This window comes from Pararge aegeria, chromosome 1, assembly GCF_905163445.1.
Source record: "Pararge aegeria chromosome 1, ilParAegt1.1, whole genome shotgun sequence".
NCBI lineage: Eukaryota > Metazoa > Arthropoda > Insecta > Lepidoptera > Nymphalidae > Pararge > Pararge aegeria.
The window spans coordinates 16,175,260-16,203,251 of NC_053180.1; the positions used below are offsets into that span (position 1 = coordinate 16,175,260).

Genomic DNA, 27,992 nt, shown 5'->3' on the forward strand with positions numbered 1-27,992 from the left:
TACCATATCTAGTTGAGAAATTCCGATAACTACTTATCTCTAAAGTTTTTATCAGATCTTGTTCAAACATGAACCAAAAACCAAAACCATAACCAACTTGAATTAGCTTCTCGAAAGTATCATATCATAACTTTCTATACTAAAATAGACCTATTGAAGGTACGTACTTTTCAAGCTTCATACATATAATTTATTCTATTGCAGTTAGACGAGCCGCTAAGTATAAATATAAATAAATAAATATACTGCGACAATACAAACATCGCCATCTAGTCCGAAAGTAAGCGTAGCTTGTGTTATAGGTACTAAGATGACTGATGAATATTTTTATGAATAATATACATAAAAACTCATAATACACATAAAAACACCCAGACACTGAAAAACATTCATGTTCATCACACAAATATTTTTCAGTCGTGAAAATCGAACCCACGGCCTTGGACTCAGATAGCAGGGTCGCTGCCCACTGCGCCAATCAAAGTATGGAAAACCATTGTTAACGACTCGATCTTACAACTACATACATTTTTTGCCGCAATTGTATTAATTCCTTAGTACATTTGCGAAAATATAGTTTATCATTGCATCGCGTGTTATTCGGGAATGACTTTGACAAATTGAACTTAATAACATAAATTAATTCCGCATAAAATGCAAAGCAAAGCTTTTATAAATCGATAATATATTTTTATTTTAATTTTTCTCTTTAACGATGCCGAATGTTCTTATTTTGAGTGTGTATATATTTTCCTTTTGAATGCGTTATAACGATTTGATTTCGTTTGAAGTTAATTATTTTGTTGAATATAGTTCGGAAGGTGGGATTAAATATAGAATTGAATTATGGGCGGGATAATAGAAATTCTGAAGCACTGTCAAAGCGGCGAAACGTGTTTTATTTAATTTGAATATTTATAAATTTAAATAAACTCTTAAAACTTATATTCCATTATTTTTAGTAAAAAAGAAGCAAAAACGACGGGCTGTTATAAGTTACACGTGTCTTTATGTGTGCGTGTGTATTTGTGTGTCTTAATTAGCCCGTAGTGTTCTTAGCTACTTCACAACTCCCTCAATATGGGTATCATATTAGAAGAAGGGTTTTGGAGTGGATGACGTGTGCCTGGTGACGGCAGATCAACATAATATAGTTCTCAACAACCTTCCTCTTCCCGCGGGTCTCTTACGAGGCAAATAATAAGCAGCAGCGTCCTCTGTGCTACTATTACCATTTATTGCGATCACTAATGCAGTCATCAGCACGTCTACCCAGCTTGGTGATTATGAGCAAACCCTCCCGCTGAGAGAGTCCTTCAGTGAAACAGGACTTTAGGACTGTTATGGGTTGTTGATGAAATTTAGGGATTACATTGATTATTCTATGACCAAAGTAGTACTCAGGTTCTACTATTATTATACTATTTAACAATTCTGATAGTTCATTTAAATATTTGGTTTACATTCTGCATTTTGGTATTCAATAGCTCATTGAGCCAAAGTTAATTTATTAAAGAGTATCCTAAACTGAATAAATAAAATACATGCAAAAATTAGTACTTCGTTAGCCGGAATAATCAGATATTTATTTTATTTTTATGTAATACAGCGTAATTTTTAACAGAACCGCCGTTACTGAGCCCAAATGTGACGTCGGACCGGATGTCATACATCGGTGGAGATCACATCAGGGCGAACTGTACTTCACCGCCTTCGCTCCCAGCAGCGAATATCACGTGGTACGTCAATGAACAAATGGTAAGTTTCACTCATTCTACTAGAACAGAGTAAGGAAAGTAATAAAAATTAAGCTTAATTTTCTATACTCCGCGATCAGATCTTGGGCTATGTATTCTGTACGCACGTTTCCCTCTGACACCGGAGCATCCTTTGGAGATGTTGACTCTACAATGAATAATTATTGTTAAGTCAAAGTCTTCTTAAGCAAACGTGCGGTAAAAGTAGACCGAGGAAGGGACCCCAACTGGCCCAGTAAGGAAGCTGCATGACCTCTTTACAGTATATACAGTAACGACGCTGTCTAGACGATGTCGGCATCCACCAAAAGATCAAAGGCGTCAAACTATAATAGTGTAATTGTATATCTTCTTCATATTGAGCTTATAACAAATGTTATTGTGTGAAAGTGTTATAGATTGTTGAAATGGTGGTACCTGCTTGTTAGGATACTACAAATAATATTTGCTTTGTGTATATAAAAGCAAAAGAAGGACGCGTGCCACAGCTAGTATGGTTATAATTGAATATGAAAGCTGGTGGGCAGTGACCCTGCTTTCCGCGTCCACAATCGGCCGTGGGTTCGATTCCCACAACTGGAAAAATGTTTGTGTGATGAACATGAATGTTTTTCAGTGTCTGGGTGTATCTGTATTTTATAAGTATTTATGTGTATTATATTCATAAAAATATTCATCAGTTATTTTTATGAATATAATACAATATAAGTACACAAGCTACGCTTACTTTGGGGCTAGAAATCGATCAGTGTATTGTCGTAGTATATTTACAAAAAAAAAAAAATTGCAAATATTCGTTATATATTAAAAACAGTTGTAAATCTTAACAACTTATAATTAAACCCTATTCACGTGTGTGTTTTCAGTTCGTGGCATAGGACCTCTTTCTCACTTTAGTTTTGTATGTTAAAGTTTTTTTTTTTAAATACAAAATCTTTTTTTTTTACTTGAATGATTGGAACCATCATCAAGATTGTAAGGGTGCAGGGTATCAGAGCTTGATTTTTGACATAGATTTAGTTGGAAAGTTGGCGAGTAACGTAACATTTATCCTAGATAACGGGATTTGTTAATAAACCGCAATAAAAGCGAAAGAGGACGCGTGCAACAGCTAGTATGGTTATAATTTAAAGTAGCGAATATATCGGTTATATATTAAAAACAGTTGTCAATCTGAACTACTTATAATTAAACCTTATTGACGTGTGTGTTTTCTGTTCGTGGCATAGGACCTCTTTTTCACTTCAGTTTTGTATGTTAAAGTTTATTTTTTTCAATACAAAATCTTTTTTTTTACTTGAATGATTGGAACCATCATCATGATCAGATCATTGAAGTTCAACTGTTGGGCACAGTTATCTCTATTGTAAGATTGTTAGGTTGCAGAGTCTAAGAGCATAAAACCACCACACTGCTCCCATGCTGGTTGGTGGGATCCAGAGTGATGCTGAGAATTTTTAATAGTCTAAAAGAATAACTCCAATACCATGCAATTCCTTGACGACCTCCCTGGTGCAACGGTGAGCGCTGTGAATTTAAGTAGGAGATGCCGGGTTCGATTTCCGGCAGGGGCAATTGCCGCTGGCTCGTTACCACTTTACCGACAAAGACGTGCCATTTGTAGCGATTTAGTGTTCCGGTGCGATGTCGCGTGGAAATCGATTAGCGGTATGACTACCATACCAGGATATCCCGCTGCCATCTTGGACTGCATAATCACTTTCTACCAGGATTACAACGAGGTATAATGTACAGTTAGGATAGTAATCGTAAAATACCCGAATGAATAGCTAATTAAAGCGATTTAATACTTTGTCTTCTTTATTGTTACAGGTTCCAAGTTTCACTGCAAACCACGTACTTAACTTCAGCAATGGGTATGCCTCGAGTCTATCCACGTTAGAACTAGAGGCCGCTGTCCTCTCTCCTGTACCAACCCTCATGATAAGGTAAATAAATAGAACTAGTAGTAACATTATTAGTACTAGTAGTGTTTGACGGGCGATTGGCGCAGTGGGCAGCGACCCTGCTTTCTGAGTCCAAGCCCGTGGGTTCGATTCCCACAACTGGAAAATGTTTGTGTGATGAACATGAATGTTTTTCAGGGTGTTTATATGTATATTATAAGTATTTATGTATATTATTCATAAAAATATTTATCAGTTATCTTAGTACCCATAACACAAGCTACGCTTACTTTGGGACTAGATGGCGGTGTGTGTATTGTCGTATTATTTATTACCTCTAGAATCTGTATACATTTAGAGAGTGATATGAACGGATTCGATTTCAAAACGTTGCAAACTAAAGTGCTACGTGGTTGTTCCACTTTTCCATTTCCCAGTATTTTCAATTTTTCTGCCAAAATCGCTATTTAAATAATTTACCAACTGTAAATGATAAAAATAACGAATTATTCGGAAATTTTGCCTGGTGGGAGGCTTTGGCCGCGGCTAGCTACCACCCTACCGATAAAGACGTGCCGCTAAGCGATTTGGTGTCCCGGTGCGATGTCACGTAGAAACCTATTAGGGTTATGACTAGGTACCATATTCCCTAACAGGTTAGCCCGCTATCATCTTCGACTGCATCGTAACTTACCATCAGGTGAGATTGCAGTCAATAAAAAATTGCCAAGAATAATATTTATTTTTTGGTTACTGAACTACTTTTCGTAACCAAACACTGTTTATATAATAATGTCCCTTGTCAAAAACAAAAGGTGTCTATTTTCATGCAAATCCTAAGAAGGTAAAAATTTACAAAAACAACATTCCCGTAATATTTTATGTATGCTTGGGTAGGTAAAAGAGGGCCTAATTTTATTCCCTTACCAAGTTTTGGTATATTCCTTTGAACTAGAAACCTTTCACAGTAATGTACTTAGGAGGTACTTCACCTGTATTCTCCGTAGGCAATGAGATTCAACCCGTAAAGCGTTACCGGGCCCGGTGTTACCAGGACGCTGTGAAAATAATGTCACGACTCACGTATCTATTTTATTATTACTTTACTTTTGCACCAAGCCTTAGGGTATTATTTTAATTTGAAAATAGAATGCCTTTTATATAGCTTTGATCATTCCCGTCATTAAGAGTGTGTAAACTTTGTTTCATTTTACACCAGCTATCCCGGCGAACTTCGTACTGCAGGTCATTTTTTTTTTGATGAATGTTATATTTTAATACTTATTATCCTATTCCGGTCTAAGAGGAATCCAAAAAATCAATTATCATAAAAATTGGTCCAGCCGTCCTTGAGTTATAAATGGTGTAACTAAGAGAACTTTCTTTTATATAGGTATAGTCAAAGTCAAAGTCAAAAATATCTTTATTCAAGTAGGCCCACAGGTGGCACTTTTGATGCGTACATAAGAATTACACGGTAGTGAGATGATGGCGATAACCACATTCGTAAACTTAAAACTAAAGCTACGAGGGTTCCAAACGCGTCCCGGTCTAAGAAGAAGCCCACAACAAACTTAGCCGGGTGTTTTTTTTTTTTTTTTTTGCTATCACCATCTCACAATGCCATTTTAAATTATTAGAAGAGCAACCTGGTTAGAGCAATAATTTACACCCAAGCTTTTTTATCGTTTACGTAGTCCTTTATACTATAATAGGACTTTTCTATAAGCTTACATTTAATACAATATATAGATTACTATCACAAAAAAAAATTGAAACTTATCGAATTAATTACTAATACTATTATTTAGTTGATTGATTGATACCCCCACCGCACTTCAATCCTTGCAATGATTAAGGGGTGTTTCGAAATTCACCAATTTTTTTTACATGCTTATTACTTTTTTGTTTTACCTATTTGGTTTTGAGACGTGCGTGTAAATAAGATTTGTGTACTTAATGAAATGGGGGCTTTGTATGGTTATGTGATATTATGAAAACCTTTATCCAGGTACCTAATCTGAAGGCCCGACTCTGAATAGCTCTTAAACAAAACACACCGCCCTGGACTAGTTTCTAAAGAATATATCGTCCCACTTATTTTATTTAACGGAATGTTTGTGTTTTCTTGTTTTCATACACCATTTTAATCATAAATAGAGATAAGAGTATAAAAAACACATTGTTGCAGATGCGAAGCGTCTATTTTCGACGTATGGAAAGCGCCGAGCCATACAATAGTTCTACGAGAGCGGAGCGCCAACCCAGCCTCCGCGCTAGGCAGGAGTTTCACGGGTGAATACGTTTTATATAAATAATTTATGAAAACGTGAACAAAATAAAGCGTTATACCTGATGTAAAAGAAGCTAAGGTAAGCCTTGCTTAGCCCTTTTGTTTCCATGACACGCGCCCTGACCCTGCCTCCGTGCTAGGCGTATTATGGAGAAATTTCACGGGTGAATATGTTGTATATAGTTCTTTGCGATGGACGTGAACAAATAATGCGCAATATCCAGCATTAATTAAGCTAAGCTATAAGAATTACTTAAACAAATTCAAATTCAAAATGTCTTTAGTCATATATCACAGGCACTTATGAAGCGTTCATACATATAATGTTTACATAATTGTAAGGGGATGGTGATAACTTCGTTCGCCAACTTAAACCTAAAGCTACGAGGATTCCAAACGCGCCCTGGTCTAAGAATAACCCACAACAAACTTAGCCGCGTAATTTTTTTTTGTTATCACCATCTCACAGTAAATAAAACTTTTGAGCAACTGCAATCACCTCCGGCATTTGCGTTATAGGCAGGGGTGTCATGGGAATATATGCCATATTTACGATAAACATGAACAAAACAGTTTTGCAATATCCACCATGAATGAAGCTATTGCAACGTCATCTTCTACCGAAAATACCGGGTGAATAGTATTGTGAGCTTTGTATTTACTAAAGCCTGCAATAAACAGATGCCAGACTTATAAAGCAAAACGGGGTCCAATCAGAACCGAAAACCACGGGTTGTTATTTTGATTGTTATATTGCTACTTTCAAATGTATCCCCCTTGTACCGTTCTCACTAAGGCTTCTGCTTCTTTAGCGTAATGAGCTACGTCTTATGTCATGCAAATTGTAATATTTGTATTGTAATTTTGACGTTAAATACGGTGATAATGGTATGAAAAAGGAACAATTTAAATTACATAAAGAGTTAGACAGAGACAGTTCATAACGCTACAGTACTATCAATGATATAGTCCGTCGGGCTCTGCGTAATACGGCCATCCCTTAGTTGAAACCGGCCCAGTCAATTCAGGGATGACTTCAAGGTGCCAGACAGGGTTACAATTGTACCGTGGTCTATGGGGAAATCTCTGGTATGGGACGCGATATGCACAAGCCAAAAGGCTGACGCAGCTGCGGAATCTGCTCCAAAACATAAGCACTTGATCTTATTAAGGACTTTGTTTTGGCGGCGCTTGGCGTTTAAAACAATGGGGTCATCAGACACGAAATAGATTCTGAAGTGTTGTATCACAAAAGCTAACTCATGAGTAAGGTTGGCTTAAGGCTGGTGCTTTAGCCCAAAGGACCTTACCCTGAGTTGACTATTTGAATGGCGTAAAAGATTTAATAATATTTTTAAAGTAAATCTTCTTTAGGCGCGACTAGGAAGTAACTCATCTTTTTTTCTGACGGAAGTAACGCTTACGTCAGACGTCTGTGTAGTTTCCGCTATTTAAAAATCATAATTGTGATTGGTATTATATGTCACATACTCCACGCTTCTTTACTTATACGCAAGCCATTGGCAATAATTATCATAATCAATGAGGATTATTTATTTCTAATATTTTCAAACGGATCAATTGTGAATAGCAAAGTGAATAAAAATTAAACAGTTTAAAAAAAAATTAAATTACAAAGTTTTTTGAAAAAATATACTTGTTTATTTATTACTTTTGTAATGAATAAACAAATATATAAAAATATTTATAAATTTCCGGACGATTGATCCATTCAATAATATTCAATGACAAGGTTATATTGACATGTGCTGATCTAACCTTCAATTTTCTACTCTCAATTATTTTATTTACCAAATGAAAATATTTATAAAATGTGAAAGATATATTAATGAAGTTTAAATAGAATATAAAATTAAATAGTGAATATTAAATGAAATGGCGGAGTCCCAGGAACATTTCACTCTTTCATCAATAAATAATAATACCTAAAAGTTTTAATTCAATCGCGCGTAAACGCACTTTTTGCAGTAGTTGGTTAATTAAGTAGTTATTTATTGGATACTTTAGAAATGAAATATAATTCAGAGGATAATAATCTTAACATCGCATGTTTTCTCAGTCGCATGTTTTGTTGGCTAGCGATGTATTTATTGTTAATATTATTTTTCTTGGAAAATTGCCCTGCAGGTGTTTGTGGAGTACTAAGCAACTACTGGTTGTTCTAGCAACTATCACAATAGCTCAGTCTAGGGTCGAAATATAAGCGCTTCTCTTTTAAAAGTCAAGTGGCGTAGAAATTGCTTGACCTCGAAACATTATAAAGCCGTATTTCACTAAAAGGTCAAGAGTTATCGGTTACGGAGAAAAATGTAGAGCAAAAAGCTGCAGGAATTCATAAATCTATCACATGAGACTGTTTGAAGTTAAAAATCACTGTGCAACAAAGACTTGATTGTTATTACAATAAATATAACATATTAAAACCTGTCCATCATTTGCTCATAGCATATTTTGACAGATAATAGAATTAAATAGAGCGCGAACAAGTTTGATTCATAAGTTGATTTAGCAAAAATGCTTTTTACAGAGCTTTTCGAAATAACATTTTCTGCAATTTCACTACGTTATCATCTGAATCTACCCATGATAAACTTCAGGTATGTCATCGACCTGCAATATATCGAGAGCGTCATGTAGCGGTTTTCTGACAGAACCCTTATAGTAGGTACTGATACGTAATTTTTTTTTGTTGCGTGGTTTATTTTTTAGGGAAAAGATTAGGCAATGGGGGATTTCTATCCGCCTGAACCTATCGTTGGCTACGTACTGCGCATATTAAGTAGTTCCAGGAACACCTTTGAACGCATGCCTTTTTTTCACGACATCCATTCTCCTATCTCGACGGCCTACGGTGTCCCAATTTCGGGCGCCTCGCTGCGATGAACGGCTACTTGTGCAGTATGCTGCAGGACTGTTTGGATCCCAAGAGTATGTCCGGCGTTGCATAAAAGATGCAAAGAACAAAGACATTTAGTAGAGACCATTTATGACCCCACGGTCTCTTCCTCTGAGATTATCGAACAGATGGACTAAGGTGTGATCATCGTAGAGTGGAAAAACTGTACATATTTATAAAGATCTATTATATATTCAACTCTTTCAGTAAAATCTTAAGTTACATTTTTGTTTCAGGTGGAGCTACCGAGACCTGCATACCAACAATTTTAGTCTTAATTATTCAATTCATCCTGCAATTCTTGTTAGAACGCTTCACAGAGACTTCGATAAGATAGCTATCTAGCTACTAAAAGTAGTAACAGTGTTATAATGAAGGGTTAAGCATAATAACACAACGCTGGGGTGGAATTAGGCCGGGAGCGATACGAGGCAAAAACTGCTCATATTGTACAGCACACTGGGGCCCCGCGGTGGAATTGTGCGACATGTTTCGACATGTTTCATCCTATTCCAACTGAAAAACAGAACTGCAGTATGCACCTACTGCAAACTAGAGCTATGGGGATTAACAATAAATAAAAGCTTTTATTTTTAGCTATTTAAGAAATGCGAGTAGAAGCGCATTTGCAACTACGAGAACATTTTGTAGATCACAAATATTTTAAATTTTTAAACTGTTTTATTAAGTTTTTCCTTTCCTATACAAGTATTTGGTACTTTACTTATTTACTATACATAAATATCCGGCACAATTCTGTCCCCGGATTACTGCCCCCACCCCAGCTTATGTGTGTTTAGCTTTATTATAATCTGTGACGTATTGATAAAGTGTAGTAAGTCAGGGTTTTATAAAAGTTGTTTTAGTAATATTAAGGACAATACTTTTCCAAGTTAAATTCTATGTCGTTTTAATTTTATTAAAAAACAATAATGTTAAACTAATGATAATTTGTATATAGTATATATTTCTAAGTAAATAAATTGTTAATGTATATTTTAGTCTAAAATTATAATGGCAGACACACACGTTGCCGGGTTTTCACTGTAAAGCAGTGATCTGCCTGTAATGGTTTTCATACATTAGTAAATAAATAGATTCAACAAAGTTGATTGCAGATTGCTATAACGCATGCAATTACAATACGTCAACAGTATGAGTTTACCATTGAAAGCGTCAAATTAAATGGATGGCACGTCCAATGCTTTCGAACTGCTGATTTAAGATATGTTGAAAAATGCAATGCAAGTGATTGTTGGTTCTCTAGTCACTTCTACGTCAATGAGCGAGACTTTATTAATCTTTTTTTCCAGAAATCAATGAAAACCGATGGTGTTGCAGCCGTAAAATTAGGCTTATAAGTAAAACTTCTGTATCATAAAGCGTTCATTACTTTCGTAATAGTACCTATCTATTTATATTTTGGTCATGAAAATATTTGACCTAATAGAAACATTTTTAGTGAGTGTGGGAAAAGCAAACAGACTAATGTTTCGTTGAATCCAGGGGCAGTACCTTCCATGAAAAGAAACAACGCTAGCACAGGTGGCGTCAGGACGGGTAGGCTATAAATCCTAGCGTCCGTTAAAGGTAGATTCAAATAACAGCAAGTCTTTTTGTGCCTTTTATCATTCTTACAATTTGTTTCGAATTACTTTTACGATTATAGTAATTCGGTTTAATGGTATAGAGATTGTAAAAAATTCGCAAACTAACAGACGCTAGCCTTTTTCAGTAAGTGTGAATGGGTCTTAATGTTGTAATGTATATTATATGGCAGTTGATATTCCTGATAAAAAAATATTCTGTTATTATTCCGTAATTAGACAAAGAGCTTGATTTAGCAATTCTATTAATTAGCTTGATAATATTATAATTATAGACTGATTAATTTATTGTAAATATTATACGTAACGATTCGAATGTAAATAAGTAATTATTACCGTTCGTACTAAGAATTGAATAAAGTTATTCCTATTAATATTAAATGAAAATGAAATTCGGATTCCTATTCAGTGGAAATTAATCATAAAATGGAACTAATTAATGTTTGAAGCTTTTGATATTATTATGTTGAATAATGGCCGTGTCACATTATTCCAGTCACTGGATCTAAGCTCATTCGAGCACTGTATTGGACGGATGGTATCAACTACAGTTGCAAATAATTCGAAACATCACTTTGCTTCCTAATTCCGCGTCATGTTTGATTTATGATAAGGGCCGATGATGGTAACAAACAGGAATCTGAAATCCACCAAATACATACCCTAAGAATGAAAAAATGTTAAGTTGCTTTTTTATTGATAATGTTATAATAAAACTTATAACTAAACTAATCACTGTACAAGTATTGCTCGCGGGGAATTGTGTCAAAAATGCAAGCTTCATTCCGCGCTAAACAGCCAGACTGATCCTTGGCGCATAAATGAGCCAGCGCTTATGTCACCAGATGAGGCAATCAACCGCGGTGTAATGTCTCGCAAAAATATTTTTTCAGTTGCTTTACATCTCATTAAACATTTTCTGAAAGTGTAAAAATATATTTTTATCTCTGAAAAAGAAATGGCTTACATCACTATAAGCCCTTTAACCCCATTTAAAAGCGTCAAGAGTTAACCCCTGTTTAGTGCCGGGATTCTTAAGTCTCGAAACAGGTCAAGTGCTTTAGGTACATTTCATTTTTCGTACCTGGTTACTGTGTAACGATGCAAAAATATTATCGTTACTTATGTAATTTATTTTTAACAAGCAAAGTTTATATTTGGAAATGGAATAGAAGTATTCAAATAATATTAAAACACAGATGAACCTAAAAAAACATAGGTACGCGGAATTACTTACTAACAATAATTTAATAAGGTTAATTTCCAAAGTTCTGTTTATTGTCTAATTGCGCGCGTAGGTAGGACTACGAGTATTTTAAAAGAATAGATAATATTTTATTATAATGTCATTAAATCATGAAATGCTTCAAAATAAAAGAACAAAAATACATAAATAATAAGTGATTTGATATTTAAATTTGCTGTCTTCGTTAGTGAGTTAACTTTTACAATAGTGCAAGATCGCATCTCAATCAAGATCCAGAATCAAATGGAATTTCGTATACGTATATGTGTATATAAAAATTTCCTTCTTAATAGGAAGTACCTTATAAAATGGTGCAAAAAATAAATCACGAAACATTTACTTAAAGTGCTCATGTGATACTTTGCATTTCTTACTAGTCACAATAAATGTTTTACTTTAAATTATTTGTGTTGTGTTTGAGAACAACAAAAGCAATTTTAAAAATATATTATTGTAAATTTAGCAAGAGAATATTTTTCCGGTACAAGACCATCAAAAGAATTGCTTGTGGCGATAAAGCTTCAGGGGACGTAATCAAATTTGATACTTATGTATAATAATAATTAGTTATAACTCTAAAACATAATAATTGTATTGTATCTTAGTAAGAAGGTAACAAAACTATCACTGAAATACCCTTTTACCGCTTCCGTCGACAAAATACCGCGTGGAATTCGAATAATAAATTGCAGTTGTAAACAATGCCGTAATAAATGATTCCTTTACCATCCATCTGAGAGACTTTCGAGAAACTTTTGAAAGATTTTCCGAAAACTTGTATTTCTTATTTTGGCGGGTTAAATGCGGTTTTTATCAACGAACATCTACAGGTGAGTTAGGCGATGCGATTTGAACTAAATAGCAAACGAAATAAAACGTTAAAACCCGACGTGGCATATGGGTTCGGTGTGTACGTATTGTTTTAGAATTATTAGTTTAATTACATTATTACGCGATCTCGTCTCTTGATTTAGAAAATAACTTTGTGTGGTTGAGAAACAAAAAAAAAATTTTGTTTAATGGTTTCTTGAGTATAGTCTACTTTGGTAACTAGGAACAAGTCGGCAACTGTGCAAAATTTAAGTTTTTGGAAACTACCCTATGATGTCTTGTTATATTGTCATTGTAGAGACAAAAAATATAATAGATAAGGTGAAATCTAAGCATTTGTAAAAATAAAACTCTTGTCGTATGAATGGCTGTGTTTTTGGGAAAATATGAGAATTTTCTAATAGTTAACAGTTTCTTAAGTAAAGCTTAGACTGGTTGCCAATTTTTTTGTTATAGTTTATAAGCAACTGGCTTGCTCTTTGTTAAAGTGCCTTTCCAGCAGTTATATACCGGCATACGTGGCTTGCATATATGTCCCTAAAATCAATCAACTTTATTATACTGACGGCCGATTGGCGCAGTGGGCAGCGACCCTGCTTTCTGGGTTCAAGGCCATGAGTTTGATTCCCACAGCTGGAAAATGTTTGTGTGATGAACATGAATGTTTTTCAGTGTCTGGGTGTTTATATGTATATTATAAGTATTTATGTATATTATTCATAAAAATAATCATCAGTTATCTTAGTACCCTTATGGGAATGCACAAGCTATGCTTACTTTTGGGCTAGATGGCGATGTGTGTATTGTCGTAGTATATTTATTAATTATTATACTTTACTTTCATAATAAATTATGAGCACGGTCCAAGCGAATACTGTGTGATCGTTTGAGTACGCGTAAAAATCAACATCCGTCAGATCACATGACGCGTTTCAACCTGACTTAAGATATTTATCGATACTCCCTAATATAGCTAATCGTACCTCGTTCCTCCTTTTTTCAACCGACTTAAAAAAAGGACAGGTTCTTGAGTTGACAGTATGTTTTTTTGCATATATGTTAGGCGATAACTCCGCCAATTATACACCGATTTTGATGATTCTTTTTTCGTATGGAAGCAAAAAAGGAAAAGCAAAGTTTTGTAGAAGTTTATGCGCATTTGACATTTGACTATTATAACTTACCCACTAAAAAGTGTTAAAACAATTTTTGGCAAAAAAGAAACGACTTTGGAAATCAACTAAAAAACAAGAAATATATAGGAACCTACTAAAGAATTTTTAATTTGGTGCCAAGTACAATGTTAAAAATTACAAATAAATAAAAGGCATTACATTTTATTTGGCATCGTCATTTTCGTTGTTTTACAAAGTAGATTCTTTTCTGCCAAAAAAAATTGATGTCGAAATATTACTTAAAAGTTGAAAGACATTCAGAAGAAAATCAGTCTTAATCTGAAGACGTATTGTTGACTTAGTTCGTTACTTACCTACTAACGATTGTAACACTAGTAATGTGAAAATATGTGTGTAACACACATATAATACAAGGATGGTCCCAATTACTACGAGTATGTATAAATTTTCAACTGCATCAACCGAAATAAGAGTAAGTTAATATATTTGATTTCTAATTATATGATTGATTCGTTTTAAGGAAGTAAAAAAACCGTGAGGGATATACTTTAGAACAAGGCGGTCAGTCTGAGCCTGACTTAAAAAACTAAGGTACATGATACTGGTTTTTAAAAAAAACCATAAATAATTCCAATGTTTGTGATTTCAAGGACACAAAAGGGTTTATTGTACGCATAAGTTTGTTTGCCTAGTTATGCATTAAACTGTAAATGATTTTAGCATGTAATGTAACAATGAATAGTCTATAAATGAAATTGTAAAAATAAACGATGTACTAAAATACTCTTCTCTTTTCTTTAAACTGTCTTGTCTCTCTCTTGTCTTTACTTAAAATCCATGTCATACCTTATGTTATAATTGATTTCTGCATGCGATCAATCACCTTTTTTTAATGGGAGAAATTATCTACATCATAATATTATATAGTAAGATAGATAAATAGATCAAGTCTTTATTGAACAAATTAAAAAACAATAAAAAAACAAAATATATATATATATATATATATATATATATATCTTCAATATATATATTCTCACAGGCGGTCTTATCGCTTTAAGCGATGTCCTCCAAAAAACCTTTAAATATTAAGACCATAAGACCAAATATGAGATTTATGTATATATTATTAGTATTGAATTACTATAAATATATAGTTGCCCGCGTTCTCCGTCCGTGTGTATTACAGTTTTTTTTACAAATCCTGTAAGAAATATTTGTTTTCTTGTTAAAAAAAAAATTAGCTTACGTTACTCTCCTTCCTTTCAACTAACTTTATAGTAGCGCCAGAAATTAAGTTGATTGGTTGCTTAGTTAGGGTGTAAAGGAAAGACAAACAAACAACATTCACATTTATAATATTAGTAAGGATTACTGCTTTTGTTTTACCAACTGTTCGATCTTTTATAAATTGGTGGGTAAATTGAAAATAACATGACTGCATCAAGCCGTGTGGTCAACTTCGCAATAGAATGTGCGTGAGAAGTTCCGCGACCGTCTACGAGGCAATACGTTATTGCTGGCCGTCGATATGTCCATGTGAAACATTTTCACGTTGTTATGCAACCGTTTATCATCGTTGGATAGCCGTGTTCTTCCATACCTCAGTGTTGCGAAAGACATATCCCTCGCAATAATCAAATACAGTGGAAAGTGATGTGTCAAGTCTGCAAAACCGAAAGAGCGCCGCGCGTGATGTCAGCTGTCCATCCCATTCGGGGTGAAGTGGATAAAAAGGTTAGTGCAGTTTACTTATTCACCGATTTACGAAACATATTTCTCATTTGTACACAAAAATGCAGTCCACTTATATTTTCTATCATTTATCAGTTGTAAAGTGTTGCGAAAACCGCACACCTATTATTAAATGCAGTTACTTTATGTTATCAGTTACGAGTTTAATACTTACTAAATGAAGCCCGAAAAGAAAGTCACAAAAACAACGTGCATTATCTGTTATAATCTTGGAATACGTGCTATAATCCAGCAGATTATATATGAAAATTTGTAAAGCTTCCACTTAGCCTAAAATAGTGGGTAAACAATCATAAATTTGGGGTGCCGGCAGATACGCTATCTCAGTATAACGCAGGAACGTGTCAGTGTTACTGAAAACAAGGACTACAAATTCTGTGCACTCGGAAATTTACGCTGTAGGACATTCGCAGGGGAATATAAAGCAACGAAATTAAATTACATTTATCAAGTGGAACGTATTTTTAATTTATACTGCATTTCCAATTTTTGCTCCATTTTCCCATGTCAGTGACTGTGCGATGCTCGCCATCGCCTCAGTAACATCCCATTCAATTCTAGGCAAATACTTAAATTAAATCTATATTTGTAAATAGTATTTAATAGTTGCGGTGATAGCCCAGTGGCTTGGACTTCACTTTCGGGGGGCCGAGTTCGAGTCTTAGCACGCACCAGAACTTATGTAAGTTATGTGCGTTTTAAGATTAATTAGAATATCACTTGCTACAACGGTGAAGGAAATCTATCTTGAGAAAACCTGCATTTCTGAGAGTTCTCTATAATGTTCTCAAAGGTGTGTAAAGTCCACCAATCCGCAATGGACCAGCTTGGTGGACTACGGCCTTAACCGCATCTCATTGTGGGAGGAAACAAGAGCCCTGTAGTGAGCCGGTAATGGATTGATATGAAAATATTATCAACCCTTATTATTTAAGTTTATAACTTTTTCATACGGAACCCTAGGAATGTTTCCATTTGACACGAAGTAGCGGCCAAACAACAATAAATTTTGGGCGCTGGCGGACACGCTATCTTGCTACGCGTACGCAACAACGTGTCAGAGTTAGTGGAAACAACACAAATCCCGTTGACTTTGAGATGTGCGATGTGGCGCAGCATATTATTTATCGTGTGTATTATTATGACAGTATAATCATACTAGTAAAGCTTTTTGTGGCAAAGCTGGACCGGGAATGTAGCCTTGATTCATTCTGCCGCTAAGCAGTTGATTCTCTCATTCTCCTTTCTTCAGTAGGCTTTACACCTACGCCTCAGGTTAATGTTTTTTGTGCATGCCCTTCGAAGTCTTTCCTTTACCATCGGTACATCATCTGCTTGGTCTGTAATATTGCAAAGAAGAATTATTTTTATTTGTTTATGCCCAATAGGCTCCGAAAGTACGGGACTGTTTTTGGAAATTAATTTACCAAAAGAAAGTTAACCTATTACAAAGTAACATAAGCTATAATTTTTTTTTAAATGAGGTCCTTTAGTAAATTGCAATCACGGTGAGACTAAATCACGGCTTGCTTATCTCAAAAAAATTCAGAAAAAAATGCGAAATCTAGGGTCACAAATTTTCCACAGCCGACTTGGCTTCTTCCTTCATATTATAGTCCGCCAACTATAACATGACACAGTTTTCGTTTGATTTTATTAATTATAAGTTTTTAATGTTCCAATCATATTTATTTTGTTCATCCGCCACCGTTTAAGCAAAGTTTGTCGACATTGCAGAATAGTGACAAAAGAGTATACATTAAGTTACTTAACAATAGTCCTTTGAAGACACGATTCAAATGCAATTTATGCACGATTAAAACATAGGCGACAAACATGGATACCCATACATTATAGTCAAAATGCAAAGTTCGAAGTTTGATTTTTCTTGTTCAAATTAAAGTTTTGTTGATCTGCTCGTTAGGTACGTCCGTAAATGTAATTTGAATATTTCCATGCATGTTTGAGAAAAATAATATAATTTTACAATTTTGATTCGTAAGCTATTGAAAATACCTGCCCAAGAAATTTACATAGGGTCTGAACATCAATGATAAATAGGTTACCATTTACGCCACCGAAGTCATGAAGCGGTTGAAAGAGGTCTGACATGGACATGACTTAATAACCTTTCAAATGTTAGTTCAAGCTTGTTTTAGGTGCACACAGGGTGTTTATCGTACGTATACAGATCTTTATTGTTGAAATATTGTTTGTATTAAATCATCATAGCTCATATTGAAATTCATATTGCAAAATGAGTACAAAAACGTGGTACCTACGGTCAAAATATAGAATTAAATGACGTGAATCCCTCCGTGAAAATTTAAAGACATAGGTATACTTACGATAGTCTCACAATATATTCATAACACTATAGTATTTGTAAGACAAAACATTACTCTTTACATAAGAAAAGTGGATATAAACAACCACCTTACTCGAAATTGACATAATAGTGACATCTGCATATCGTTTGCGAAAGATGCAAAAGTCATTTGTGGGATTGAGTATATGCTTTTATAATATGATTCCCAATGCAATTTTGGACCTACCCAACCCAATGTAAAAGTTTAAACACTGTGTTTCTGCTGTGTTTCCGAACCGGTGCTAGAGTCACTACAAACAGACTGACTTGACGTTTCAAAAGTGCTTATAAAGTATAAGCACTACTTGAAATAAATGAATTTTGAATTTTATAATTTTCTCTATATTAATGCTTCACTGATCGGCAAAAGGTTCTGACACGTAGTAGAGAGGGAGTAGCGTGGTGGGTCTATGCTCCAAAACCCTGAACGTTATTAGATACAGGATGATAAAGATGATTATCTCATGTTAGTGATAATGTTCAACGCTACAATTTTCTGGATTAAATAATAGTGTATATACCTACATACATAATAATTAATTTTTTAAATAATAAATAATTTTAAATAAATTTTATATATGCTAAAACAATTAATAATTTATGTACTTGTTATAAAATTAATGTTCCACAACGCTTCTACTTTTAAACTGCTATGATACAATTTAAAACAAAAGAATCCTTTCAAGACATCAGTTTCCGGTATGCTATTTCACAAACTGTACTCGTACCTATAGTGATTTTTGCATAAATTTAGAAAAAATATTAAAAATTTAAATAAGCTTTATAACGATTGATATCATAAAACACATAATTACTCATTAAGCAATTCAGTATCAGACAATCGTGTAGTAATGGTGTAGATGTCACGTGTCAATCGCTAACATTTAGTTCAGAAACATTAGAAACGAAAATAAATTCTGCACAGAAGATGAACCCTATTGAGTGAGCAAACAAACAATTGATGAGTTATTATCACTCGGTCGCAGGCTCGACTCAGTTCACTCGCCGAGGTGAATACAAAAGGAAAATATTCACCTGCTATTATTGCTCACGTGAGTTATGAATAATTCATAACGCGGAGCGCTGTGATTTGTACTGCGTTTTGTTTCTTTTGCCCAAAAAGTGCTCGTATTTTTAATTTAACGTCCGGTTCGCACGAGGACATTGATGAATGGTTATGGAAACAAAAAGGTTTATGTCATGTGGGTACTTTATACCGCCCGAGTAGTGAAGTGGTTGAGAGAGGGTTGACGTATATACAAGTTTATAAAGCAGGAAATGGGACCTTGCTTTTGTTTTGTAGCTTTATAGACTGCGGAGTGTTTTGTTTGATAAATAGTGTACTGCAAAGTTAGTAAGCTTCATTTTTGTACCAGAATATATAAGAAGATCGAAGCTATGACTTTCAAATACAAATCGATTGTACGTTTTTGAAGAAGGGGATTGGAACGGTGGAACGTTCGCCCCAGGCTACCTACCTATCTGTGTCTGATGTGCCTAATTTTTTTCACATGTTACTTTTCCCAAGTTAACCTTTTTCAATCCTTATTTATTTTCCAAAGTAGATGTTCCCCACGGTTTCCCCCGTGTTAACTAAGTTGTAACGTAATATTATAAAACTTTAACCAAATAACCGCGTAGTTATGGACGCAAATTTACCAATCGACCTCAGCTTGTTGCGAACCGCAGGATCGGGCACTACAGGTTAAATATGAACTTATTTAATTATTTTTATTAGCTCCTTAGCTAATAATGAAAATAATATGCTAGGCAGAGACATTTTCGTCTACATAAGATTCCTTCGATACTTAAAATGCTTTTTTGTATAAACAAGAAAGAGAAGATATAACTAAAATTCTATGCGAAATACTGAGGTGATCGGTATATTATATTAGCCTTACGGATTTTTTTAGATCAATCGAAGACCGATATTAGTGTTCTACATAGTGTTTATGTATGACAGACCATATGGACAGCGCACGCGGATGCATAATTGTTAAGATTAATAATCTGAGATTACAAAATGAAATTCATTGAACAATTATTCATTGTAAAGTCAACATCTCCTGAGGATGCTCCGGTTGTGAAGTAAAACGTGCGTAGAGGGTACATTGACGAAGATTTGTTTGGTGTGGAGTATAAAGATTGAAGAAATTATAAATTACACCATACCGATTCTCCTGCTTTTCGCGGAGTATAGCAAATTAAGCTTAATTTTCATATTATGGAATTCCGCAAAGTAACAGCTTCTATCCAATATTTACTTGTTAAGGTAACTTTTTTAAGTATTTTGCGCTTTATATATTCAAAACGAAACCAAACTTATTTATATTTAGTATAAATGTTAAGTTACTGTTAAAGTTTTTCACTCATTTTATTATCAATTTCCTTTGTGATCCCTTTTGAAGGAGTAAGCGCCAAATTACCGGAGCGTAATATTACAATAGCGAAGTTGACTTACTACCAACTATTCCCTTAAATTTCCGAAGTTACGAGAAGTACTAAAATATTATGTTTTAGGCCAGTGTTCCGTACAACCTTGTTTATAACCGAATTCAAAAGAAGGCTAATGTTGCAAGTGTGTAGTCTCCAAAACTCAAAATCTCTTCACACACTTTTCTTTTTTTTATAATTATTATTAATGGACCAAGCAGATGGCCCATCTGATGGTAAGTTGAAAACCATCGCTTATAAACAGAGGAATATTTCGCAAGGCATGCAATGAACACATCTTGGAAGATGCCAACATGGCCGCCAACCTGATTCATACGTGTTAATGTTCCAATTACACCGAAAATCACACCTTTCAGACCGTAACACAGCATTTCAATAATGCTGCTTAGCGGCAGAAATAAATATGGTGGTTGTACTTCCCCGGACGAGCTATGTCAAGAAGAGTTCTACTACTACTCCAAATCTAATATTTATCTCAGATTAAAAAAAAATGCATTACAGCAGCATTTACGTTAGTGCCGCATTAACCTTTTATAAATGCCAGTGTTTGGAGAATATGTCTCTTTATAAAATGGTTAAAATAATAATAAAGAAGTTGTTTGCGGATACGTCCTTTAATAATTCATTAATAATTACTGATAATAATGATCTGTTTTATTTAATGCAATTTTGTTTCATTTTTGTTGACGTTTTAAAATAACGTACAGGTACATACTTTGTCGACAATATTGAACCGTTTTTGAGTAAACGTTTGATTGTTATAATGTAATGTATGTAAGGTGACCAAAAATAATGTAAAAGGTTTGTCTTTTTTATTAATATTATGTCAATAGTATCTTACACTATTATTATTTTACATTTTTTTACTGTGTAATAGTTTCACTCTAAATGCAAACCTAATTTTGGCTATATGTTAACAAAACTATGTAAACATAAAATTTGACAGTGCCATTTATGACCTACAAGCCGATTATATTGCCGATTACGATACTAAGTTTAAAGTGGAAAACTCATGTCGCTCCAAGTTATAAACTGACATCCTCTCATGGCTTGAAATTTAAATTTATTATTCATTAATTACACGTAGGCTTACTCTATACGCTCTTTTGAAACGTGAAACCTGTTTATTTGTTGTTTCATACATTCTGCAGTTTTGATGTTTCCCATACTTTTAGCGGCTCCTTAAGTTTATGCAGTTCTGGTGTCAATTATTCATTGTAAAGTCAACATCTCCTGAGGATGCTCCGGTTTCGGAGCGGAACGTGCGTAGAGGGTACATTGCCGAGGATCTGTTTGGTGTGGAATATACGGATTGAAGAAATTATAAATTACACTATACAGATTCTCCTGCTGTTCGCGGAGTATAGCTAATTAAGCTTAATTTTCATAATATAGTTCTGGTGTCTATAATTAGCGTTTAACATCTAGCATCTACTATAGATCCTGTATATCCCCCAGCTTTGGTAGTTTACTTGCCTTGCGGCCGGTACTTGCACCTCCTCCAATGCCTTAAGATTCCTCATCTCTAATAGCTTCAGTAGCCCTGGTAGCTCTAGCGTCTCTTCTAGATACTTAATCTCTTGCAGTTTTGTTAGATCTCTAACCTTTTTTGTATTATGTAGATAACCTTCTGTGGATGTCTTTAAAATTTCCGGTAGTTCCAGTAAATCTCTCGTCTCCTTGGGTTTGGTAAATACTTTCTCTTATAGTTGTAAGTCTAGTAGGACTGATAGCACGTTGTTATAAGATCCGTAATCTATTTTTCACCTACATCGAAACGGAGACTGATCAAGTAGTTTATTTAATTTTTCTATTTATTTGCAATATGTTTCTCGATATGCTTAAAGATTGGCCATCAAACAGCGCTGCAGGTTAAAAAAAAGCACTATCAAAGAGCAAGAGTCATTCTGAGGTCTTTTGTATCTCTCTATCTACTATGGGACTACCAAGACTTAATATTATTAAAAACAATAGTTAATGTAGGTCTTGTTAGTTCTCAAAAAGGATTCAACATCATATTTTCAATACCTACTAAAAGTGTATTGAAGAACGGCTCTTTTAATTGTATTTGATCAACAGTTTACATATTCCGCTTATATTTTATACCATCGCCGAAAAGTTCAAACTTTCAGAAGTTAATTAGTTTTTCTGACTAGCTATTACGAAGTTAAGCGTAGCTATCCGGTCTAACGCAACTGCAATATAGTCACAAGCTATTGTGATATTCCGAGACTATTAATGTAGCTTATGACAGTTTGATAGCAAACAATTTCAATTTTGATCATCCGTCGGACATCGAAGCATAGTTTCTAAACGTCCTTTTCACTAAATCATTTTAAAAATCATCAATCCTTAAATTCATTTCAATTTAACACCGGAAGCACTTATTCCGAATTGAAATGAAACCTACTTATTTCCTTAAAAATTTCTCACCTTTCATATATAATATAAAAGCAGTGTTCTTGTTTGTTTATTCGTTGCCCATGTTTTTATCTCAACCACTGGACGTCCTAGAAACGTCCTACAAAGTGGCGCTATGTAGATACATAGCCGCACTTTTTAGAACGTTTCTACGTTTGTTCTTCGTTTCAAAATTCAAATTCATTTATTTCAAGTAGGGCTACTTTATGAGCACTTTTGAAACGTGTATATACGTATAGTATGTATGTTTGTAGTGACTCTACCACCGGTTCGGAAAGCAGATTCTACCGAGAAGAGCCGGCAAGAAACTCAGTAGTTGCTCTTTTCCAACATCAACATTTACAATCATTTTGCTATGTTGCGGGAGATGACAGCGAGGCTGGCTGTTTCCATTTTAATCATCAATCTGAGTCGCACGTGCCTTCTATTTCACTGGCAATCACCGGAGCACAGCATTGGAATAATGCTGCTTGCACGCAGAAATCCAGTCAAGTTTGTTGTGGGTCCCTTCTTAAACCAGGGTGCCTTTAGGTTTAAGTTGACGAACGTAGTAATTACCATCCCCTAACAGTTATGTAAATATATATACTCGTATATGTATGATCGCTTGAATTTGACTATGAAATAAGCTCTACTAACACTAAACTGCTACAATAATACTTTGCAATCGACCATTTCGTACGCCCTGGGTCACACCTTCTTCAAAAACTTACAAAGGAATATTTGTATATTATCCTCGACAAAGTGACTGGCTAAGTAATTAAAATAAACTTCCTGTTGTTAAGTTTCCCCGGAGATAGTTGGTTACAATGCAAACTTGTGTTCGTATTTTCAAGTGTTTCTGATGCTGCTGGCTAATTTGAGAAGTTTTGTTTTTAACTATTAACTGCAAGTTCCTAACTTTCATCGTTAAGGTTTTGTATACAAATGTGATGTGTTTCCGCCTTTCCCCGTGTTTTTTTTATTTAATGCGTTAGTTTTCCGGATGAAAAATACTATGTCAAAAAGGTAAATGTAATCTGATTGCACTCAAAGAAATTTAAATTATTAAATTTTAAAGAAATTAAAATTTTTAAATTTCTTTGAGTGCAATCAAATTTACATTCTTGTCGAACGCTGAATTTGATGATATTAGGATTGAAATTATTGTCACTGGACATATTCACACTTGCTGTTAAAACCCATTATCTTAAGCAATAATAATAGGACTGCATAAGGTCGTATATTCTTACTCATATTTAAGTAATTATAGTATGTTATAGTGTATATTACTTTGTTTTATTTTTCATATTTATTATTTCATGTGTGTAATCTGGATAATTATTAGAGTTTAATTATTCGTAAGTATGTATGTAATAATAATTGTTTATTATTATTACATACATACTTACGAATAATTCGGTTTCCAACCAATCGGTTTCTCTTCTTTTTCCTAGCCCTAAGGTTGCCTGGTTGAGATCGCTACTAAGCAATAAGGCTGCATTTTGTATCCTCGTTTTTCAGTTTACTCTTATTTCGTCCAATGTTTTCTTTTTGTGGTGTATTAATAAAGTGTATCAATAAATAAAATATATCTGCCTTCATAATGTAAGCTATCCCTGTACAAATTTTGTCCAGATCGGTTTTACAAAGGTAATTTAAATTGTACTGTTGCCCTCGGCTATAAAAAAGTATCCTCTGTCCAGATCGGTTCAACAAAAGTTTTATTTTTAAACTAGCTGAGTGCATTCTATAACCGCTACTGAACCCAAAACTGTAATTTCTTTAATTTATGTGTCTCTGTGTGTCTGTTTGTCTGTATCATGTAAGTCGCGCTTCACGCTGAAACTACTGACAGAGCTCAAATGAAACTTTGCTTGACTTTAGTTCATACTACGAGGTAGGACATAGGATAATTTGAGGGGATACAAGAGTTTGACAAATTTACATCATAACTTCTTCAAATGTTAACTGATTTAAATAATTGTTTTATGAGCTCGATAGGTTATACTATCAGTTTAGTTTCGTCCGAATTCGTATAGATCTGATGAACGCGATTGGAGACACATTACAGAACTCCTCATCGGACGGCAGCAAACTCCTTACTTAAGTTTTAACGAGACTGCATACATTAAGTGTTACTACGTTTATGAGGAAACTGGTAAAAAAATTTAGATTTTTTTTGTGTCGATGCGATTTCGATTGTTCCTTTAACAATTTCTATTATTTGTTAGAGCTGAGACTGTTGGATATCAAATTAACTTTCAAACTTCCAAACACTGACATATATCCATTTACAGACTTAGGTCTACATTGCCTGCTCAACGCTATCGACTAATATGTATGTACTGCTGTTAAGATACTCATTATTAATGCGGTCATTTAAAGGGAATTCAAATAATTTTTAATAAGGCAAAACGGGAGTAGGGCCTCGGGACAATTGGCGATTAGCTATGTTTACGGGATTGAAGGTTTCAGATAGTTGGTACAGATATTATATTATTCGCCCACACCTCAGTTGTTTGTTTAAATATCTAAAAATACTATCTGTACTTAATATGATAGATATATATTATGAGATATATATATGATAGATATATTTGGCACTTCCAGTACTATTAAAAAACTTTAAGGTCGGTATCTGATTTATTGAGGTAGATGTAGACTGTGAACCGTTATTTACGCAGGCGACGCCGCAGGGTACGTATAGTTAATAATATGGCTAGTTTTTGTTGAATTTATAAAATTCACTACGAACAGCTGCAGGTTAACGAATCAAAGGATTATATGGAAATGTGAATTCATTAAGTGGATTACCGCTAATTCAGTGCGCAAAGCGAATTAAATCACAAAATGCTTAGTGTTAATGCTGAATATGTACCTATTGCTGAAATTTAACTAAGTTACGAGTAATATAGGTACATCATTACCAGTCTATTAACTTTCCACAATCGGGTGCAGGCCTCGTTTCTCGTAGGAGAGAGGATTTAGATCCACCACTCTGCCCGTGCTGACAACAGATCTGAATACAGTTGTCAACACCCCTCTGCCCACGGGTGTCGTATGAAGTGACTGAGAGAATTCAACAGAGAATTGGAAGCAGTGTGCTCTATGCTACTATTAACATTTACTGCGATCGCCTTCCCATTGGTGGTGATTATGGGCTAACCGTCTATTGAGAGAGTCCTTTAGTCCAGCAGTGGACTGAAATAGGTAATTTATTGTTATAAATTCGAAATTCATTTATTTGAAGTAGGCCTAGTTTATAAGTACTTTTTACTCCACTCCCAATCAATGGTACAGTCACTACAATCAGACAGTGACAAATACCGGGATCTACGGGTTAACATGCTCTCCGAAACATATTCGTAAAGGTGGACTGCTAGTGGTAAACTGCACAACGAGTTTATTTTTGCTTCTAATATTTATATTGTTACAGTTCATTTTCTATTTAAAGTTTGTTATATTTCTATAGACATAAATTAAATTTTCAAATATATACTGACCCTTAAAATATATACTGGCCTTATTGACTCTCTTCTCTACCGTGTTATTGACCCGAAAGAACCGACTTTTACGTTCAACTTCGCAAGATTTTCGATTTTGTACTTTTTCGGTAATGTTTAGTGTTATATGTATTAAGTTACTTTTATGTAATGACTGTTTTTGCCAAAATTAAAAAAAATTAAAATCTCGAAGTTTGGCTTATAAACCACCATAATATTTTTTTTTTATTTTCATTAGTTTAAAAACCGAACAAGTTATAAAAAAATCAATGTGAGTTTTCAAATGTAGTAATGTTTATTCACCTAAAGTATATAAAAAGTGGTTTGTATGTATTTTTGACAAAGCATGTTACTTTTTCGGGGCCATAAACTCATACGTCAAATCACACTTCTCCACGGTGGCTCTGAAGGTAAAAAGTAACAAGGTGTACCATACTGTTGCCATAACCATTTATCAAAGTCCGCGTCCCCGAATTTCAAACTGCGGATGCGAGTAGATTTTTCTGTAAAAGAACACGGCACGAATCAGAGTGCTCTAGTTTTGAATTATTCATAACTGACATGACATGAGCTGCAATAATAGCAGGTGATTTTTTTATCTGCTTTTTTTTCAAAGAAGTATAAACGTTTGTGACGTTGATGACGTCAAAGTCCAAGTCAAATATTTCTTCATTCGAATAAGCACATAGATGGCACTTTTGATGCGTACATTACATGTAAAATAGTACATAGGAGTGAGTTGATGGCGATAAATAAATTAAAATAAGTTAACTTAAAACTAAAGCTACGAGGGATCCAAATGCGCCCTGGTCTAAGAAGAAGCCCACAACAAACTCAGCCGGTTGTCATTTTTTTTTCGTTATCACCATCTCACATTGTCATTCAAAAACTATTAAAGAAGCAATCTGGTTAGAGCAATAACTTACACCCAAGCATTTTTATCGTTAACATAGTCCTTAATACTATATATGTTAATAAAGTCTAGGGTTTGAGAATAAGAAAACCTGATAACTCTTGTAGCACTTTAATCAGCTCTTCAGTCCAAGTTTCAAGAATAATCGGAGGTCAATCGTAGTCCAGATTAGTAGCCTAGGTCACTATGTTCCATACTTAATCTCTACCACACTAAACATAATTCGCTTAGTAGTTACTTCGCCTGCTCTTAGAGCAGACTGACTCAGTCATGACGTAAAAGGTGTATTGATTCAGAAACATCTCAAATTATGACTACTCTCGGAATTACTATATTGTTTCGTACACGTTACGTTGTCACGCGCGATTATGTACTTTAATTCCCTAGTAATTGTTCTTTCTAAATCTGAATATAATTAACGATGAATAAACGATTGAATTAAATTATAATATCAGCTATCCAGGAAAAAGTAAGAAAAGGATAGAACTCCTAAATAATTTATTAATTTGTGATTAATTTTGTGAATTACTACTATAGGTACATTAAGGATTACTATTCGCAACTGAACAAGAGCTGCTGAGTTTAGTGAGCTGGTAAAATCTGCCTTCCAAATCGGTGGTAGAGTCATTACAAATAGACAGACTTGACGTTTCAAAGGGCTTATATTAGGCCTCATTGATATATACAAATGTTGCAGCTGTATAGTTTTGAAGTGTAGGGACGCTACACTAAACTACATACAAATTAAAGTGGAACTTATCAGGCGGTGATTCCCACCTATTCAAAATCAAACTTTAAGTTATAAGTAATAATAATTACAGACTAAAATTAATATTTGCAGTAAATATAAGCCATCTTACTGTTCACTTATGGGCATGGTACCCAAAATGCTGGCGGTATTG

At 34.4% G+C, this 27,992-nt stretch overlaps 1 protein-coding gene across 1 annotated transcript in view; it reads left to right on the plus strand.

Moving 5' to 3' along the window:
- Positions 1-9,431, plus strand: part of LOC120625631 — a 112,589-nt gene extending 103,158 nt beyond the window's left edge. The window contains exons 4-7 of the mRNA XM_039892719.1: positions 1,625-1,758; positions 3,591-3,706; positions 5,856-5,959; positions 9,111-9,431. Of these exons, the coding sequence (XP_039748653.1) occupies positions 1,625-1,758; positions 3,591-3,706; positions 5,856-5,959; positions 9,111-9,211 (455 nt within the window). The 3' untranslated portion in view covers positions 9,212-9,431. The remainder of the gene's footprint in view (positions 1-1,624; positions 1,759-3,590; positions 3,707-5,855; positions 5,960-9,110) is intronic.
- The last annotated feature ends 18,561 nt before the right edge of the window (positions 9,432-27,992 follow it).